The sequence below is a fragment of the Alexandromys fortis genome, unplaced genomic scaffold, assembly GCF_014885135.2.
Source record: "Alexandromys fortis isolate MF-2015 unplaced genomic scaffold, M_Fortis_MF-2015_v1.1 scaffold_267, whole genome shotgun sequence".
Lineage (NCBI taxonomy): Eukaryota > Metazoa > Chordata > Mammalia > Rodentia > Cricetidae > Alexandromys > Alexandromys fortis.
Window position 1 is genome coordinate 15,418 of NW_026068157.1, and position 21,128 is coordinate 36,545.

The window sequence follows — 21,128 nt, forward strand, 5'->3', positions numbered from 1 at the left end:
TCTTTTTGGGTCTGGGTTACCTCACTCAGGATAGTGTTTTCTATTTCCATTCATTTGCATGCAAAATTCAAGATATCATTTTTTATACTGCTGAGTAGTACTCTAATATGTATATATTTCACACTTTCTTCATCCATTCTTCCATTGAAGGGCAGCTAGGTTGTTTCCAGGTTCTGGATATTACAAATAATGCTGCTATGAACATCGTTGAACAAATGCTTTTGGAGTATGAAAGGACATCTCTTCGGTATATTCTCAAGTGTGGTATTGCTGGATCCTGGGGTAGGTTGATCCCGAATTTCCTGAGAAACTGCCACACTGCTTTCCAAAGTGGTTGCACAAGTTTGCATTCCCACCAGCAATGGATGAGTGTTCCCCTTACTCCACATCCTCTCCAGCAAAGGCTATCATTGGTGTTTTTGATTTTAGCCATTTTGACAGGTGTAAGATGTTATGTCAAAGTTGTTTTGATTTGCATTTCCCTGATTGCTAAGGGGGTTGAGCATGACCTTAAGTGTCTTTTGGCCACACTGAACTGAACAGGGAATTCTCAACAGAAGTTCAAATGGCAACAACTGTTTTTAATATTTAGAAAACGGAGCAAGAAAAATGACAAATATGATATAACATGCATGGGGGCCTGGCTTGTTTGTTGTTACAGCAATGGGTCTGTAACATGAAGGCTGGCCAGGCTGCTTGTTGTGGTTTCTGTCCCGCCTAGTACCCCACAACTGTTTAGCCCCAAAGAAAATCACACATAGGTCTCCATAAATTATAAGCTGATTGGCCCATTAGCTCTAGCTTCTCAATGGCTAACTCTCACATCTTGATTAACACATTTTTCTGATCTATGTTAGCCATGTGGCTCAGTACCTTTTTCAGTGGAGTAGATCACATCCTGCTGCTTTGGTGATCTGAGCAGGAGAGAGAGGAATCAACTTCCTCCTTCCTAGAATTCTCCTGTTCTCTTTACATCATTTCTACTTCCTATCTGGTTTTCCCGCCTATATTTCCTGCCTGGACAATCAGCATTTATTTATAACATGATTGACAGAATACAGACAATTCTCCCGCACCAATATGATAATCAAGTAACTGTAGTAAATCTATATTTCCAGTAGTCAATAATAAATGAGCTATTCACACACATAACGTAAATACATGTCAAATTAGCTATTCGGACAAACAGAAGACAAAATGTACATAAACACTTCATAGTCACATTGACATATAACCTCTTGAAGAACATATATACAGTAAAATTCGTGGCTGCCTAGGAATTGAATGAAGAGCATGAAGAAGGTAAATTTAGAACTCTGGGGTATGATCTACATCACTGCTAGAGTGGCTTTACAGTACGTACACATATACCAACCTACACAATATAGATCGAGTATGCTGATTACACTCCATAAAGCCTAAAAATAATTAAAATAATTTTCTAGACCACCTAGTTCTACTGTAAAATCAAACAAGTGGACATTAATATAGTAATTCTACCATATCACTGCACATGCCTTAGGAATCCATCTCCCTAGTTGTAAGCAACAAAGGCCATTTCCTCTATAACCAAGAATTCTGGCAACTCACAAAAGTTATGTTACTGAATCATTCTTGAATCATATCACTCTTCTCTTGGGGTTACTACCTATAAAGCAATTACATTTGGCAAAGATATCAGGAAGGCATAGGAATCCAGAAAAAAAAAAAATCTATGTTGAACTAGTAACCTTGGTTCTAAGTGGTACAGCAGTTTATCCTGAAGAATTCTACAAATCTTCTTATCCTGCACAGTTATCATGAGTAGAACATTTAAAAATGTTCTTACCAAAAATAAAAATTCAAAGAAAGAATTTCCCCTGTAGTTAATTGAAATTAATCTGTAATTCCAAATATTCACATTCACTATTTCCATACTATTGTTTAGCAGCACTTTGGGTTATATATATGGTAGCCTATATCCCAACCCTGACCCCAGAGAATACAGCCATAGAGGTCTCCTCAACTGTGCAAGGAGGTAGCACATGCCCTAGAAATGAGACAAATGATGCATTCTGCTCCCAAGCACATGGCAAGTTTTTACAAAACCAGTTCGTGGTCCTTCAAATAACTCTGAAATCCAGTCAAGCCAGATCCTCCAAATACTTGAAATTATTATCCATGAAGCTTTTTTCAACAATACAAGGTAACACCATAACTGGATTAAGAATTGCTCTCCAGCAACTCGCTGTCCTATTAAAATACAGGACTGTTTACCTCTTTAGTTTGTCAAATCCTAACTATTTTCAATACACTCTCGTCTTCCTAAGATTAAAAGTCACAATTCTAAGGCATTTATCATTGGAAAGCAGAGTAATAGGAGAAAAGTAATTGTTCTGGCTGGATGACATAAAAGATGGGAAAAAAAAAACAGTATGTTACGAAGTTCATAAAGAGCTCGGGATAGTGGCACAGGTCTAAACTCTCAGCTACTAAGAAACTGAGGAAAGGGAAGTTCAAGGCTAGCTTAGGCCAAATAACAGTACTGTCTCAAGTCAACAAATAAAAATATTTCACACAAAAACAACATCCATGAAGTAAATTATCTTTGCAAGCCAAATACAAGCACAGCTCAGACCATCTTGGCTGAAGACAAGTCTACCAGTCAGTTATGACAGAGAGAGAAATCTTACTGTTATCACGTGTGCTTCACAATTATCACAGGGACTGGGCTGAGTAAATAAGTTTTCTTTCCAGAGGATGTTGGAAAGACCAAGATGGAGGAGTTCAAGTGATTTCAGCCATATGCACTGAGTGAAAGAACGCTAGGCAAGTTACTTGAGCTGGTCAGAAAGTACAATACAACATAGCTCTATCTGAGACTCCTCACCTGACTGAACACTGTGTTGCAAGCATTCCTACAGTCTCTTGGCTGCGTGGATCTTTTGGTGCCGATTCAGGTGGGAGCTTAAGCTGTAGGCTTTCCCACACTCGCCGCACTCATATGGTCTTTCTCCAGAGTGAACTTTCTGGTGCCGAACAAGGTGGGAGGTTCGGATGAAATCTTTCCCACACTTGCTGCACACAAAAGGCCTTTCCCCAGTGTGAACCCTTTGGTGTACTATAAAATCAGAGCTTCTACTGAAAAGCTTCCCACATTCAGTGCATTCAAAATGCTTTGTCTGGGTGTGAATTCTCTGATGTTTAATGAGGGTGTATCTGTGCCCAAAGGATTTCCCACAAACACTGCAATCATAAGGGTTTTCTCCAGTGTGGATACTTTCATGCTGAACAAGGGTAGATTTGTGTCTGAATACTTTCCCACAATCACTGCACTTATAAGGCCTCGATCCACTGTGAACTCGCCGGTGTACTATGAGGTTGGAGTGATGGCTAAAGTACTTCCCACATTCCGTGCACTTGTACGGCGTTTCTCCAGTGTGGATTCTCCTGTGCTGAGCGAGGTTGTCTTTGCGACTGAAGGCTTTTCCACATTCACCACACTCATACGGTCTTTCTCCAGTGTGGATCCTCTGGTGCTGGACGAGTGTGGCTTTGCGGCTGAAGGCTTTCCCACATTCCCTGCACTCAAAAGGCTTTTCTCCACTGTGGATCCTCTGGTGCTGCACCAGGGTATCTTTGCGGTTAAAACCTTTCCCACACTCACTACACTTATAATGCATTTGTCCAACATGAAAGCTGTCTTCACTCTCATTGCCCCCTGCTATCTTCTGGCTATAGGTGACCTTTTGTCGGGCAACAATCGGACTGTCCTGAAGGTTCCTCTGCTCCACCTCAAACGCAGAAGGCTTCTCTGAAGAGTAAGGCTCTTCATGACCTTTGAAATTCTTAACTAATGAGGCTTCGCCTTGATTATTTTGTGAAGAATTCTCTACAGTGTTATGCTACAGGTTCTGGCAAAAGCTTTCACTTAACCAGAACTGTTTCTCACATGCCATGCAGGAACACGTTATAAGTGCAGTGTGTGTTCCTTGGTGTTCGTCCACATCTAAAAGACCATTCAAAATGGGGCCACATACGTCACAAGGGTAAGTTGTCTGTGTGAAGAAAGAAGCTGCCTTGAGAGTGTTAACATGTGGCGCTCCAAGAGAAATGCTTGGTTCAGGAAGGTCTTCTTCATCCTTCATTGCACACCAACAACCTGAGGGCGGAAAAAACAGTGAAATCTACAATAATGCTGTGATAAACATATGACTAAAAGCAAGCTGGGGAGGAAAGGGTTTATTCAGCTTATTCTTCTACATCATTGTTCATCACCACAGGAAGTCAGGACAGGAACTGAAATGTCACAGGAACCTCGAGGCAGGAGCTGATACAGAAGCCTTGGAGGGTGCTGCTTACTAGGTTGTTTGGTCCGCTTTCTTATAGAACCCAGGACCATCAGTCAAGGGATGGCACTACCCACAATGAGCTGGGGCATGCTCAATGATCACTAATTTAAAAAAAAAAAAAAACATGTCTTACAGATGATTCTTACAGAGGCATTTTCTCAGTTGAGGTTCCCTTCTTTCAGATAACTCCAGCTTGTGTCATATTGACATAAAACTAGCAAGCACGTAGGTTAAGTGCATAGGGAGGCTGACGAGACAAAAGTACAATCAGTTTGATAGTACTCTATATAATGTTGGGATCCAGTGAATATAGAATAGAGAAGACTGTCAGATAAGACACAAGAATGATGTTAGTCCAAGGAGAAAAATTAGTCTCCATAGTAGTGCTCTGAAAATGACTTCTAGAAAGGCTTTGACTGCTAGTAAAAGAGCAGAGTTATGTATAAGCGTATGTCCTGGCTTAGGAATTTTTTTTTTAATGACTGGCTTATATTCAAGGACTATTAAAGGATTATATATTCATCTAATGATATTAGTTTTGTCCAATGACCTTAGATCAGTACAATGACCTTAGTTCAGCCCGATACTGGGAAGGACTGTAGAGGGAACAACAGAAGATACTTGCACTAGAGGTGTGGAGAGAAAAGCCCGGGGTCAGAAATTAGAACAGAAATAACAAAAGGAGTAGATGGAAAGGAAAAGACCACAAGAAGGTCTGTCCTCTGGCGCTGGCATCAAACAGTAGTTTCTGATACTATCTGAAAAATATTTGAAAGCCATGCCCTCTTCTAGATCTTACTTACTTGAGTTGATCCAAGTCCCTTCTGCTGTGCTTAGAGTCATCACCTCTCAGCCAAGTGCCCAGGACTCTCTTGTTGGCCATACTTCAGGAACCATAAAGGATCTGGAAGACAGAATCACCAGGAAAGGATAGGTGAGTATAAAACTCACCCATGCAAGACTGGAAGGAAAATACAATAAAATAAAGCCTGCCTTGCAGGGACAATCCAGTGAGTTCCACAAACAATGATTATGATGACTGAAATAGTTATTTGCTGATCCAAGAAAACGCTAGATAAAGGAGACAGATCATGGATCCCTGAAGTGTGCTACCTGTGGACAAAGTCCCATCGCCAGGGAGAATGCATCTAGGGTGTGATCTACAGGGATAACCTTAAGGATCTCGATCCTCAAACATACCATGGGTAGTCTTCAGACAGCAAGAATTGGGGAGCAAAGTGAGTGGTAGAGAAAAGTTATTATGTCTGAGGCTTGGCACCCAGAGAACCTATGTGAGGGAATCAGGAAAAACAGTAGTGGCTATGGCCCAACTATGGTAAGGAAAAACAAAGCCCTATAGCTAAAAAGAAATAAAATAAAATAAAAGGAATAGTGCCAGCCCAGAAGCCTAGGACAGCTTTCCTATCCAGGGAGATAGGGAGACGGTAAGTATAATGCATAGAGTGCATTATACCACAATAGTAAAATGTCTCATCTTCATCTAGAAGCTCCCACTTCAAACAGGAAGAATACCTAAATTCACTCTCTTGCTAAGTCACATGATCCTCAGCCAAATGGAAAATTGCTCTCAAGTTTCCTGTTTCTCTTCCTAAACAAAAAACAATACCCATAATAACTCTCAACCTCAGCCAAATCTTTACTTCTCATACCTCACCGGTGAGGTCTCCAGAGATCCCTTCCCCAGGATGCTGGACCAGAATAGCTTGCCAGCTTTCCTGCTGGTTGCAGTGTGAGACACCTTGCATTTAGCATGTCCAAAACCAATTCTTAAACCTTCTAAAAAAATCTTCACCACTGTAACTTACATTTCCAACCTTTCAGATGTTTGTAAAACGGGGAAGTGGGGAGGTGGTGGGACAGCTCATCACTCCCTCCGTGCTTTCAGGACCACATTTGACAGAGCAGGAAATTTTGATGGTTTCATCTCCACACCAATCTCCAGAATTTGATGAATATCTAGAATCCATTCCATGCTTGCTCAACCCTGTGCTAGTCCAGTTACTACCAGAACATTCTAGAGTCAACTGCAATAGCTTCCCGGACTGAGTCCCTGCTTTAGTCCTTATCATCCCAAACCCACAGTAGATTCATTTTTTAATCTTTTTTAAGATCATCTTTCTCCATCATTCAAAATGCTCCTTAGTTCCCAAATGAGGACACAATTCATCTTAAGCAAGTCACATAGGATAGGAACTACTGCTGCAATTTCTGCTGCGGACGGGGCTCAAAAAAGCTGGCATTTTTCGACCGTTCCATGCATGCTGCTCTGGTCGTGTTTTGTTTTGCCATCACATCACCCTACATTCCACTGCTGGTCAGAAACCGCAGTTCTCCCACCCACACTGGTCACCTGCCTAGCAGCCACTTGCGGATTTGTGATTAGAGGGTGAGGATGACAGGAGAAGGTCTGAGAACCTAGGACCCACCTGCGCAGGATTCATGGCCACGGACCTCACCTGCCAGAGCAGCACCAAAGTGGGGCGAGCAGGGACCGCTGCTCGCCTGGCCCAGGAGACCCGATCTCCTAGCTCAGGTTCCAAAGTTTGGCCATAAAGCTGTCAAGATGCCTGACGAGAGGAAGATTCCGGAAGTCCCGCCTAAACGGAAATGCTCCCACAAGAAGCACTGCATTGTGGGTAATGTAGTTCCTTCAGAGAAATTGCCTCAAAGGTCGCTGACTGCAGCATCAGTTGGGGCTTAAACAGTGTGACTTGACTTAAAGTTCTGGGAAAGTTCCCAGACCATCGCTGGGACAAGCGGGAACACCTTTATCTGAGAAGGCCCGCACCCAGAGAACAAGGAGTGCAAATACTGAGACAAATTACTTCAGATGTTCCCCTAATGGAACACACACATCAAAATCACTAAGGTTATTAACTGCCCGCACTTATATTCTTCATTGTTAAAATAAGTAAAATATAAAGCTTTAAGTTAATTGTTCATGTTTCAACGGTGACCTCATGTGAGAGGCACACACTGAAGAGGGTGGATATGGAGTTCTAAGCCAGCCTGAGCTATATATCAAGGCTTTGTCCCCGCCCCCAACTAAAATTAAATTAAAAAAAATAAATACTACAGAAATGGATAATTCGTGAAAATATTGAGTGTCGCCAGAATGGTGAATATGAAGACAGTTGTTATACTATTGTGCTTCTTTATGTCAAATTGCTACCTCCAAAAATATTTAGATTGTGATTCATAGCAGAACAAAAATTACACTTATGAAGTAGCAATGAAATAACTTTATGATTGGGGGATCACCAAAACATGAGGAATTGTATTAAAGGGTTGAAGCATTAGGAAGGTTGAGAACAACTGATTTACAGGGTTTTGTTTTCTTGGTGTCCTCCATCCACTCTAGCTCTTATGTTTTCTTGCCTCCTCTTCAAGCAGGGTTCTCTGAGCTCTGAGGGGAGGAATTTGATGGAGATATTTCATTTAGCGCTGAGTGTTCCAAAGGCTTTTATCCCCTGTGTAGTGTCTGGCTATGGATCTTTCTAATTTTTATGATCTGCTGCAAGAAAAGCTTCTCTGATGTTGGGTGAATAATGCATTGATCTATGGGTATAGGAGTCACTTTATCAGGATTTTTTTTTCTTTTTGTAGATAAGTATTATTTGGTTTTTCCCCAGGTCCATGGGCTATCCAAACTCAGGTTCTTGGTCACCCAAACAGCGTTTTGTGTGGGTTCCATCTCATGAAGTGGACCTTCAGTTAGGTCAGTTATTGGTTTCTCCCCTAAACTTCGTGCCACTATTAAGCCTTGCATACCTTGCAGGAAGTAAGCCATTGTAGATAAATGGTTTGTGATTGGTTTGGTATTTACATTACTGGTTTGATACCATGCAGTGTACCTCCCTCTACTAAAGACACTAGAATGTAGGGGTGAAGGTTCTATGTAGGCATTAGCTCAACTCTCTATGTTCAACAGAGGTGTTGTTTTCAGCAGTGGGGTCTTGCTGCCAGTTTGTGGAGAGCAACTTATACTCATGGCAACAGCCTGGGTTGTTTGAGGATTAACATAGGGCCCCTTTGTTCAATAACAATTAGTTGTAACCCCAGCCTGGTACAGAAAGCTTTGTTGGATGTCAAGAGATGGGCAGCTGGGACTCTGTCTCTACCATTATTTGGTGATTTCATTTACATCACCTTCATATATGTATATGTTTTAGAAGTTTTCACTACATTAGGTCTCCATACTACCCATCAAATGTTCCTATATCAAATGTCTTTCCCTGTATTTCCCCATCCAAATCCCTATCCCCTCACTACCCTTACTTAATCTTCCCATTCCAGAACTTTATCCCTATCTATTTCTTTTATTTTATTTCCATTTCTTAAAGAGATCTGCCTGTTCCCTCTAAACCCTTACTCTATACTACTCTTTGTGTTCCTATGGATTGTAGCTTGGTTACCATGGACTTAACAGATAATATCTATATATAAGTGAAAACACACCATGTTTGTCTCCCTCCATCTGAAATTTCTCACTTATGATGCATTTTTTCTATTTTCCTGCAAAATTAATGCTGTCATTTTTTTAAAAAGAGGTAAGTTGTATTCTATTGTATAAATATACCACATTTTCCTCATTAATTCTTCGCTGAGAGACATGTAGGTTGTTTCCAATTTCTGGGTATTATGAACAAAGCAGATATGGACACGGTTGAGCAAGTACCTTTGTAGTAGGATGAGGGATCTTTTGGGTATATGACCAAAAGAGTAGCTAGAAATAGAGAAAATTTCCATCTTCCAGAGAACCCATTACACTGACTTCCATAGTGGTTGGATGAGTATACACTCCCCCCAGCAATGTGTGAGTGTTCCTCTTACTTCACATCCTCATCAGTAGTCATTCTGATGGTATGAGATAAAATCTTAAAGTAGTTTTGATTTGCACTTCTCTGATGGCTAAGGATGTTGAACATTTTTAAAGTGTTTTTTTTTTAGCCATTACAATAATAGCCCTTTATTGAATATGTAGTTGGTAAAAATCTTTTCCCATTATGAAGACTGCAGCTTTCTCTGAATGATAGTGTCCTTTGCTGTGCAGACACTTCTCAGGTAAATGAGGTTCCATTTATTAACTGTTGGTTTTAGTGCTTTTGCTAAACTCTGCCAGCTGAGAGAGAGAGAGAGAGAGAGAGAGAGAGAGAGAGAGAGAGAGAGAGAGAGAGAGAGAGAGAGGGGAGGAGAGGAGAGGAGAGGAGAGGAGAGGAGAGGAGAGGAGAGGAGAGGAGAGGAGAGGAGAGAGAATGAGAAAGAGGCTTTGGCCTCTTATTCAGGTATTTCCTCACATACCCTCCAATAAACACTCCTCCTTTTGGGCAAGTCACTCTTACAATTGGCTATCAGACCAATGGCAGAATTCCAGCAATTCTGGATATTTTGTGTCAATTTTTAGACTTTTGTTTGAATGGAGTATCCATTTATTCTGTTGTGTCTTTAATGCCTGAGATTCTTTATTTCATCTCTTGTATTTTGTTGGTAAAGCTTACCTCTATGGTTCCTGTTGAGTTCTTAAATCTTTCATGTCTGGATTTCCTTCATTTTGGGTATTCTTTATTGATTCTATTTGCATTTTCATGTCTTGAATGGTTTTACTCATTTCCTTCCACTGTGTTTTCATAGATTTCTTTACGGGGTTTAAACATATCCTCTTCATGGGCCTCTATCCTATTCATAAAGGCTGATTTAAGGTCTTTTATTTGTGCTCCCATCATGTTGGAATATTCAGGGCCAGCTCAAGTAGGGCTACTGGACTCTAGTGGAGACATACTGTTCTTTCTGGCTGTTGATTTGTGTTTTTTATGCTGCCTTCTAGGCTTTTTTGTTTGAGAAGACTGTAATTCTAGTTGTGGTTATCTAGTGTTATCTTTGTTGGGTGGGTGTATTCTCACTTGGTTTCTGTTTTCTCACTTGTTCCTAGGATATTGTGGTTTGTGTATTACCTGTAGAAAAAAATCTGGGGTCCTGACAGGTGTGGACCTTGTTTGTACTCGGTAAAATAAGTTTCTAGGTCTTGGGTGCTGACCCTTAGGAATAGGGATTGACTTGGGGGAGGTCTCAGGGAGCAAGAGACCAAGGGTCTGCTTAGTTAGTCCCCTGGGAATGGGAGTAGAGAGTGCAGAAAGGACATAGCAGAAGGTCTGTACAGAGCTTGGGATAGCACCAGGGGATTTGACATGGAGAACTGGAGAGAGATGAAGATCTACACTTAGTCTACCTGCTTTCCTGATTAGAGCAGCTTGTGTGTTTGCCGGAAGTGCCTGCCGGAAGTTAGGAGGGAAAGATCTGTGGGATCGAGCAGAGATGCAGTGGTGGTGGAGCAGCTGCTGCAGCTGTTCTGTTGCTTAGCTGGGGATGACGGTGAAGGACTGGGCTTGGAGGAATGGAGGGAGAGGTGAAGATCTGCAATTAGCTTCCCTGCTTCCCTGGCAAGAATTGCCTGTGTGTTCCCAGGGAGTGGCAGATTACCTTAGTGTGTGTGTGTGTGTGTGTGTGTGTGTGTGTGTGTGTGGTGTGTGTAAGTTCATGATGAACTTCCATACTCATAGCAACAGCACTAATTTCAATTTACATTCCTGCCTACAGTGTACAAAGTCTCCTCTCTGCTGCATGCATCCTTACCATTATTTTTGTTTTCAATGATAGTCATTCTGATTGGGGTGAGATAGAATATCAATATTGTTTGCATTTGCATTTCCTTCACAGCTAAGAATATTGACCCAGTGCATCATCAATATGGGAATGAACGAACAAAGTCCAGAAGGGGGAAGCTGCTATACAACTACCAAGCTTGATTGCTCCTGAATGGGCAATTTTTTGCTTCTGCCATGACTTGAAGTCACCAGACTGCAGATCATTCAACATTCATTCACTCATTCATTCATTCAAGGCAGGTTCTGATTAAGGCTGGCTCCAAACTCACAAAGATCCACTTGCCTCTGTCTCCCAAGTCCTGGGACTAAAGGCATGTGCTACCATACCAGGCTTCAACTTTTAAATGGGAGACTCAAACTATAGTGACTCTCTAGGGAGCTCCTAGGCCTTCAGCTTTGGACTGGCATTGAAGCATTGGCCCTATTGTTCTGAGTGTTCCAGGTTCTTAGAGACTGGGCAACAACTGATTTTCTAGGCTTCCTGGCCATGGTGGAACTAATTAGTTAGCCTTTGTTTAAATCAATTTAATCTTACTCTCCTTTTAACTGCATATCCATCGTCTATTGGTTCTATTCCCATAATAACTGTAATATGATAATAGGTCATAAGGTAAGTTCAATGACATCAAGAAAAGGCAAAATAAAAACAAAGAAAAACAAAACCAAATCAGAAAGTAGAGATATATCAAAATTCAGGACTGGGATATCGCTTAGCTAGTGAGTATATATCTAGCAAGCACAGAGCTCTGCATTTGTCCTCCAGCACCACATAAACTGGGCAGGGCTGAACATTTGTGCAATCCCAGCATTAGACAGGCAGAGGCAGGAGAAGTCCAAGATCAGTCTCAGCTAACAAACTCAAGGGCAACCTAGACTACATAAGACTGTCACACACAGACAGAAACTACTTGGCAATAGGTATATATCTATATATGCTGTTAATTGCAATTCATTTGTAAGCATTCATAGGCTTTTCCTCACATAATCCTTACTATTTGCACAAATGAAAATATCCATTACAAAGGCTGAATATATCCTTATGCCCATTTTACATTTAGAGGGATAGATTAAAAAGAGTATTAGGAAACTTAACATAGTTTTAAATACGGATATTAAAATAGTGTTTACATAAATAATTTTGTTAAGATAATTACAACTCAATTAAATTATCTTTAACAAGCAAGGGAAGCAATCAAAAGTTGTCATTTCCTAATGATTTACTTACATATTTATGTACTTCAGGTAACTTGTGACTATTGCATCAATATGATAAAATGAACATGTTATTGCATATCTCTTCCCAACTCAATAGGTGATAATATCACTGTGGCAGTTTGGAATTGGCCATGGTGGGACTGCAATTAAATATTCAAACCAGTACTAGCTTGTTGTGAAATGGGTAGACTTACAAGAAATGTTACCAATGCAGACAACGTTTAACGAATCCAGTGCCTGTGACCATCACACCATGAATTAAGGGGAAAAACTGCTAAAATACTGTGGTTGTATTCAAAAACATTTCCCACCATTTACCAAGGACCAGTCTATCAACCACTAAAGAATGAATGAATGAAGTCTTAATACATATTGTTAGTGTGCATCTATTTATTAATGAAAAGGACAATTACACCAATTTCCACTCAAAAATACACAAAACCAAAACGTTTTAAAAACATACAAGTTGACAAAAAAACACATAACAATACTCAATATCACGAAACACCAAAAAAAGCAAGTAAGACTATACTCTATGTTACTATACATCTATTTAAATGGATCAAATGGCTCAAAGCAAACACATTATCCATACCAAACATTAGCAAGAGTGAGGACAAGTGAGTTCAACAGCTGTCTAGATTAGTGATTCTTAAAACTGTGCATCATGCCCCTTTGGGGATGAACAACCCTTTCAAGGGGTTGCTAAGACCACCAGAAAACACATATTTACACTACAATTCATGACAGTAGCAAAATTACAGCTATGAAATAGCAACAAAAATAATTTTATGGATGGGGGTCCCCACAACATGAGGAACTCTATTAAAAGGTTGCAGCATTAGGAAGGTTGAAAACCAACCAATGGTCTATATCAATCTAGATTAGTCTGACAATTTCATAAAAATGGAAACATTCACATATATTGAGTTACTGGCTCAAGAGAAATAAACCATATGCAAAATGAGTAATATACCTTTATTCATTGTGGTCTTATATATAACAGCACAAGAAAGGATTCAACTTAAGCATCCATCAAAAGCTGAATGGACAAAAACAGATCGATGGGTAGTGTTGTAATTATAAAAAACAAACACAGTAGAGCAATAGAAAGACTAAGGTATTAAAGAAGCAGCAGTGATAAATCTCAAAATAATTATGTTTTGCCAAAAATACCTAGGAAAAAAGCAACTTTTGTTTTCATTCACAAACTATGCTCTTGTGAGTCAAATAGTGAGCACTTAAAAGTCTGGGAAAAGGGGGAAGATTCTAACAGGTTATGAGGTAAATCACAGGCAAGGCCATCATCACACACACGAGTACACGACTTGTCAAAAAATAAACCATAGAGATGACTGCATTTCACTACTACATTAGTAAACTTTACAAAAAGTGACTCAGAATACAGAACTCGGAACTCATACTTTCTGGAAAGCAGGAGGCTTGGTAGCATCATTTTGATGCAACTCTGTCCTCATGCATAAATAAGGGCAGCCCTTCATTAATGCAAGAAATTATGACAAGCAGTGATGGTGGCCTACCACGTTGCAAATACAGCAGCTGGACTGTGATTACAATAGCTACATTCCTGGACTACGGGATCGCCATCTCATTTTCATATCTCCATAGCAACAGAATGGCAGTACATAATCAAGAAAGACCACACTATCCCACAAAACTTTAGACTTTTTTTTTTTTTTACAATGATCTCGACTATTGTACATAAACAGATTTCTAGGTGCTGTGAAGACAGCAAAAGACAAAGACTGTACTTTTACAAGAGGCACATTCCATCTGGCTGGCTGCAGACTCTTCCATACCCACCGCTTGTATGTCAGTGATGGTTCCCATCTAGATATGGTCATCCAGTGAGTGACACCAGCCTGTGGACTGATTGGTATTGGGCACATTCTCTGTAGACCTTTACAAGCTGTCTCTCCTCTGTGTCATGGGCATTAAAAGGACATCTTCTGAGAAAAATAAAGCAAATTCATTCCATTCCCACAAGTTCAGGAGCTTGTGGCAACAGCAGACCTCGCCTCGGGATGACCACAAAAAGTTCCCAAGTCATAAACTACAGTAACAAAGTCCCTCCAGCTCCCGGGCAGTAATAAAAATTTGCTTTTCTCCTTTGCTGTCCCTGCAGAGGTATACCAAGTTGAGACATCCACACAAACTGTCCATCCTTTCCTAGAAAACTCAGTCTGTGTTTTCCAGTCTTCCCACTAGTAAACTGGACTCTACGAATAAAGGTAGCTTTCAGAATAAGGCATCTATCTATGCACAAACCAGAGCAACAGGAAGAAGGCAGTGGCCAACTGGTAATCGGAAGGTTGGAAACATTCACCGACTGTCATGAGACACTGATTAAAACCTACTCTTTTGAAAAGAAGCAGATAAGCAAAATGTAGCCACCTTCAGCATAGGGTAGATTTCCTGGTAAAAGCTGAGTTGTAGCCATGCTTTAAACAGCTAAAAATCAAACTGGTTCAGGGCAAAGCAGGTCCCGAGACTACCCATGCCTGAACTCCTGAGTAATCTCAAACCTCTGGGTGTGCGCAGAATTAAGATCAACCTCAGAAGATTCTCTAGTGTCATAATACTAAAAGAGGGCATTCCCTGTAAGTCTAAGGCTTTTCTCAAGTATAAACTTGGAGGAGCTAAATGATGCTAGGCCTTGGGATGAAGGCTTATCCACATCTGCTACTTTCATGAGGTTTCTGACGCACCGTGACATTTTTGGTGATGAATGAGGCTAGAGCACTGGCTAAAGGAATTGCCGCACGTGTCACATTCGTAAGGCCTTTCTCCAGTGTGAACTACCTGATGCTGCATGAGACCAGACTTCTGGCTAAAAGACTTTCCACACTGGCCACACACATAGGGCCTTGCCCCTGTGTGAATTCTCCGGTGTTGAATAAGGATGGAGCTTTGACTGAAGGATTTCCCACATTCAGTACACTTGTAAGGCCTTTCTCCAGTGTGAACTCTCTGGTGTTTAATAAGGGTAGCTTTTTGGCTAAAGGATTTCCCACACTCGTTACATTCATACGGCTTTGCTCCAGTGTGAATTCTCCGGTGTTGGTTAAGAATGGCACTTTGACTAAAGGAATTCCCACACTCACTACACTTGTAAGGCCTTTCTCCAGTGTGAACTCTCTGGTGTTTAACAAGTGTGGCCTTTTGACTAAAGGATTTTCCACACTGGCTACACTCATAAGGTCTTGCTCCAGTATGAGTTTTCTGGTGGTCAACAAGACTGGAGTTCTGTCTAAATAATTTTCCGCATTCACTACACTCATAAGGCCTTTCTCCAGTGTGTATCCTACGGTGATCATTCAGGTGGGAGGTTTGGCTAAAGAGCTTCCCACAATCACTGCACTCCCAAGGCCTTTCTCCAGTGTGGACTCGCTGATGCTGGTCAAGTGAGTACTTGCCACGGAATGTTTTCCCACATTTGCTGCACTCATAAAGCTTTTTCCCATAAGAGGCTTTTGGCTGGTCAACGACTACTTGCTTTTGACTGGAAGGCTTCCCACAGTCTCCTGACCTGTGACTCTCACGACTGTGAGCTTCTTTCCCACCCTCAGTGCTTTCGCTGGGCTTCTTACTGTTGGGAAGGACCTGGGACTTCAGAAGGCTCAGTATGTCTGGCAGGTCCTTCTCAACATCCCAACTGGGGAAGGACTTGGCTGACATAAGGAACAGGCATCGTTTCAAGTACGAGGCCTTGTCAGCGTTCTTCTTCAAGGGATTTTCTGTACTAGTATGTTTTTGGTGCTGATCACATTTTGAAGATACCTCTACACTATGTTTCTGCCCAGGTAGATCTGGCAGGTGCAAAATGTCTTGAAGAATCGGGACACACTTTTCACAGAGGTGAGCTTTCGGTGCAGATGGAGTTGTCTCAGATCTCCAAGCCTGGGATGCTCGTGTAGAAACTTTTTGCTCTTCAGCTTCTGTTCTATGACCACAACCTGAAAGAGAATACTGCTGAAATGCACGTTGACTATGCTCGGAGGAGGAAGCCCCATCATCCATAGATGCTACACAAAGCTTCTCCTGAGGACAAGGGAACTAACTATAGGGGTGGCTTAAGGGAGGAGTTGCATTACCACATCAGGTCACTAAAGACAACAGAATTAGGAAGGTCTGACAAAATGAAGGCCACCAAGATAGTATGAACTACAAGGGAAAGATGTCTAAATCTTCTACCCATGGCCTTAAGCTACTATAACAGTAGCCAGACACACCACAGAGTAGCCTCCGAAGCCCTAGGACTTCCTGCTCAGATTGCAGCAGGATATTCATCTGCTCGTGTTAAGTCTTAAGTGCTGCAGAAGGCAGGCTGCTTGCAAGACTGGAGAACTCGTGCCAATCAGAAATGAAGAGCATGCGCTCAGCTTTACGTGGAGGTCATAGTGGAATCAGCAGAGGGATAGCCCAGTACACAGGAACAGGGCATGAATGGAGGCCACGCGGTGTACCCAGGGGCCAGCGATCATAGCGAAAACAAGAAGTTAGAAAAAACAAAACAACCAAAACCCAAACCCACCATGCCTGGGGAAGAGACTATGAAAATGAGGCTTGGTGGTAGCACTTGCACCTGAACCATGGTGGATACAGGATATTTTTGAAGACAGCCTGGAAGTGTACCTTCCTCTAGCTGTCACTTACCACACTCGGGCCTCCTATGAAGGAAAACTCCATGGTTGACTTTTCAAAAGAACATTCCTCCATGTGACCATATGAAACATGGTCCAGAGGAAAGAACAGACATAACAAGTGGCTAGCAGTGATACAGTATCTCACAAGAGATCACCACAGATCTCAGGATAGGAAACGCTAGCTTTGAATACTGAAAATGAAGGATCCAGTAAGAACGGTCCATGGTACCAGAACAGCAGCCAGCCAAAGGCAGCCTGAGAAAGGCCAGTTAGTCAAGGGGAAGGACTTGTGATGCCAAGTCCTTAGGCACAGCCAGAGCGAGACAAGCAAGATGACACCCATTAATTAGGATGACCACAGGATGCCGCTCCCATAACTCAGTAAGAAGCAGGTGTTAGGGTTACATAGGGAGTGATCTACTGCGGATATTAGGCATAGCTCAATGCTACCATGCACAGCTTATATACCCAGAATATGCAGTAATTAGCAGCTGTCCAGGTCTGGCTGTGGGAAGGATGAGTCTGTCTCTAGGGCAACAGGGCAGAGGGTCTCAGGATACTAGGGGAATGTAAAAGCCTTACCCAAGGAGTTTATAAGTGCAAAGTTCTGCAACGTAACACTGAGATACAGGAGCCTCTGAGTCTTGTCAAGGAGTCTCCACTCTTCATGGGAGAAGCAAATGGCCACATCCTCAAAGCTCACACAGCCCTGCTAGAACAGGGACAGGTTATTCCACAGTCAGCTTTACCCCGTGTGCCAAGAATACCCAGTAATTTACCCATTCTCTGTCCTCCCTCCTCCCCACACTCCTACCTCAAAGCATCAGCAGATCCCAATGCCATTGGTAGCCGTTACAGCCCAATAGTTCCAGCAAAAGACACACAATGATACCATCTAAACTAGCATGTAGGGATATACTTGTTCTCGTCAAACAGTTTCTCAGAGGTCCTCCTGATGGTCCCTCTTAGATACAACAATCAGATGTAAATTCACCCTTCGCCCTGATACCCTGACAATTGTCCGGAATGCCATAAGCAATCCAGGTTCCTGTTCCAAAGGCCCATCTGTTCTTTGCTTCAATCATCGCTACCCGGGACCACTTGCAGTCTCGCATAACACTGTCTTCTGCTGATCTTCACATCCCCTAGACAATCACAGTCTTGCTTTTGTTCTTAATCAGTTCTAATAAGTGGTTCAAAACGTCAATGACTCTCTATTCCATATTCATTAAGTCACAGATGCAGATTTGTGTCCCTAAGATTACCTGTCTTCCTAAATGAAATTCCATAGACATAGAGGACCACAACAAAATCGCATTAAGCTTATAGGATGATGAATAGGCACGACTCGTGGTGCCTGGGTTTGGGTGCTCTATCAACACTATCCACTGGGTGGCTTACTAAAACAACACAAATGTATTTCTCACTGATCTGAAGGCTTGATGTTGGATATCAAGGAGCAGTTATTGGCAGTTTCTGGTGAAGGCTCTGTTCCACGGTTATAGACCACTGATTTCCACTGGTATTTTCAAATGGTGGGAAAGAACATTAGCTAGTTTCCTGGCATGTTTTTATAAAAACACTCACTAATCCTACATAAAAGGCATCTATCCTCATGATCTAATTACCTCTCGAAGGCCACACACACAGATTAGGATTCAACAACTAAATTTTGAGGAGATAAAACCCTTCAGTCCTGGCTTCAGGCCACCTTCTACTTAGTGTTGCTGACACTGTGACTACCTTACTGCTTTATGCCTTAGAGACTTTGACCACACTCTTTATTGTGTCCACTTCTCTCCACTTCTCTCACGATTGTGTTTCTAATGTCTATCACTTCTACCTAGGTATCTGAGACTCATTCACAGCCCTACCTTTCCTGAGCTGTCATTACCAACTATGAGAAACAGAACCACTCCTAATTACAATAAAAAATCACCTCTGTGGCTAAATACTGACCAGTGTCTTTTTGGATGTATCCATCTTAAGCTACTTCCCAAATTCCAGATCTATAATGTCATCCACCCACATGATATCTTCCTTTATTGATCTTTGAAATAACTTAGAAGTAGCGAAAAGCAATTAATTAAAAAATCCTCAATGAAAATGAACCTGAATCCCAGCTTTATATACCATCTGACCAAGTTTTCATCCTTCAAGATCTAAAGTCCTAGATCAGCAGTTCTCAACTTGTGGATTGCGACCCCTCTGGGGACTGAGCTGTCCTTTCACAGGGGTCCCCTAAGACCATCAGAAAACATACAACTTCAAATTACAACTCATAGCAGAAGCAAAATTACACTTACAAAGTAGCAGTGAAAGTAATTTTAGGGTTGGGTGTCACCACAACACAAGGGTCTGTATCAAAGGACCACAGCATTAGGAAGGCTGAGAACCACTGTTCTAGAGCTAGAACCAATATTTGACTATTACCTTCCCTTCTTTAAAATCCGAGACCCTACGCAGCACTAATTTCAAAACTAATCTAGACTCCTACCACTTCCTCTACCTTCGTTCTGGTCTAGTTACTATTAACACTCACCTGGACTATTAGAGCAGCATCCTCCATGGGCATCTTATTGTCTCCCTCACAACAACTGGGTTCTCCATGCTCCCGAAACATGGAGGCTGATGTGGCTAACATCAGCTCCCCTCCCTTCCCGCCCCATCCCTGTTTCTAAATGTCCTCTTGCTCTCATCACTCTAAACCAGACACTGAAATTCATTCTATGTCTGATTCCCACCCTGCTGCTTTCATTCAGTTCCCACAGAAGGAAACACTTGGGGGTGGAGGACTCTATGAAGGATCTCCAAGCGTTTACACATTCCAATGCCTGGCTCAATCTCATTATATAGTTTGTTACCATTGGGAACAACTCCAAAGAACCCCCAACACTGAATCAGGACCCTGTGCTTGGGTTTGTTAAGGGTCCTTTGACCCAAGAAATGGTCATGAGAAATGACAGTCTGAAACATACTCTCCTCACCTGCACAAGGGCCATATCCAATTCTGCAGTGATGGATACCTGTGAGAAGAGAGATATCATGAACAATGGTAAGGATCCAAACCCTTGGGTCTTCCTATACACTCTCCCAACAAGGAACAAAATGACCAGGGGGATGTCTTCGATACATCTGTTACCTGTGGGGCCCTAATGACCCAACCCACACAGTGAGCAGCTTTTTGGAAAACCGAAAACCCACACTCAAGTCTGTGTGATTTTGTCTTTTCTCTGTACACAATTCTTATGTCGTAGGGATAAGGATAAACCTCTTCATCTTACTATTACAGCTTAAATATTCCAGGCTGCAACATCAGTCCAAGAAATTCCACACCCTGGGGCCCTGGCTGTCACACACTCTGCCACGTCTCATCACAGTGGCTTGACACATAAGAACCCCGAATCACGAACAAGGATTTAGGGCGAAGCGACTTAAGTGGACTCCTACACTCAGACTTTACAAGATAAGAGATGAGAGCAAGGGAGCCTCAGATGTCGCAGCACTTACCTAAGCCTGGTGCCTGTGCGCAGCCATCCAACTGGGCGAGCACAGACCGCAGGGTATGGGGACGGGGACTTGGGCAAAGCTGTCGCCGCCAGCGCCCGATGTGCGATGAATACTACCTCTAGAACCGCTCCTTCAGACTCTTCGTCCCCTATCTCTGGACAAAGGGGTCCTGCACACGGTCAGCTATAACGGACCCAAAAACCGCTAAAATGAGCGCCACAGAGAGAAGCCGGAAGTCCCGCCCCATCCTACCAGTAAGAACGCGAAAATGGTACCGTTCCAAATGCTCATTGGTTCAGTTTTCCTCTCCCTGTGACTAGCGCATTCTGGGTAACGTAGTTTCTTCAGTTGTGCGTGAGAAAGCTGTAGACCCCCCCATCACCTGGAACAAAGGCTAAGCGGGATGCTGGGAAATGTCGGCACGGACGGAAGCAAACAAGCCTTTTCCAGCTATTTGTTTTCTGTTCTGTTTTCCTACTTCGTAGTCTTGGGGCACCCCAGTGTTTTCCAACCAGGGTGCCAACAGAATACCCCAAAGGGCTGTAAGTAAGCTACATTGGAGGGCAACGGGCTGTGTTTGGCTGGAATAGCAGGGCCTGAGGGAGCAGAAACTTCTTCACTTTTGTGTCCAGATGCTGGACAGACATCCTGATGGAAGCCAATGCCTAGCCTCCAGAACCGGCTGTGGGCCCTCAGCCTCCCAATCCACTGCTGGAGAATAT

The 21,128-nt window shown here is 42.3% G+C and overlaps 2 protein-coding genes across 3 annotated transcripts; both read right to left on the reverse strand.

The window, feature by feature from the left end:
* Positions 1 to 27: 27 nt before the first annotated feature.
* On the reverse strand, positions 28 to 7,225 carry LOC126491679 (zinc finger protein 134). 2 transcript variants are annotated; one of them, XM_050127515.1, is made up of 3 exons: positions 6,809 to 7,225; positions 5,135 to 5,235; positions 28 to 4,141 (listed from the first exon to the last, which is right to left on the reverse strand). In XM_050127515.1, exon 3 carries the CDS (start codon positions 3,660 to 3,662, stop codon positions 2,898 to 2,900), a length of 765 nt encoding a protein of 254 aa, XP_049983472.1. In that variant the 5' UTR covers positions 3,663 to 4,141; positions 5,135 to 5,235; positions 6,809 to 7,225; the 3' UTR covers positions 28 to 2,897. The 2 variants fall into 2 exon arrangements, with proteins under 2 accessions (XP_049983472.1, XP_049983471.1); XM_050127514.1 differs by having other exon boundaries at positions 6,779 to 7,225.
* A 7,631-nt stretch (positions 7,226 to 14,856) lies between these two features.
* LOC126491678 (zinc finger protein interacting with ribonucleoprotein K-like) lies at positions 14,857 to 20,642 on the reverse strand. The gene is given in 5 exon segments (XM_050127513.1): positions 14,857 to 14,958; positions 14,960 to 16,206; positions 17,479 to 17,605; positions 19,884 to 19,922; positions 20,407 to 20,642. Coding segments are annotated over 4 exon segments (1,491 nt in total). The 5' UTR covers positions 19,899 to 19,922; positions 20,407 to 20,642.
* Positions 20,643 to 21,128: the final 486 nt, after the last annotated feature.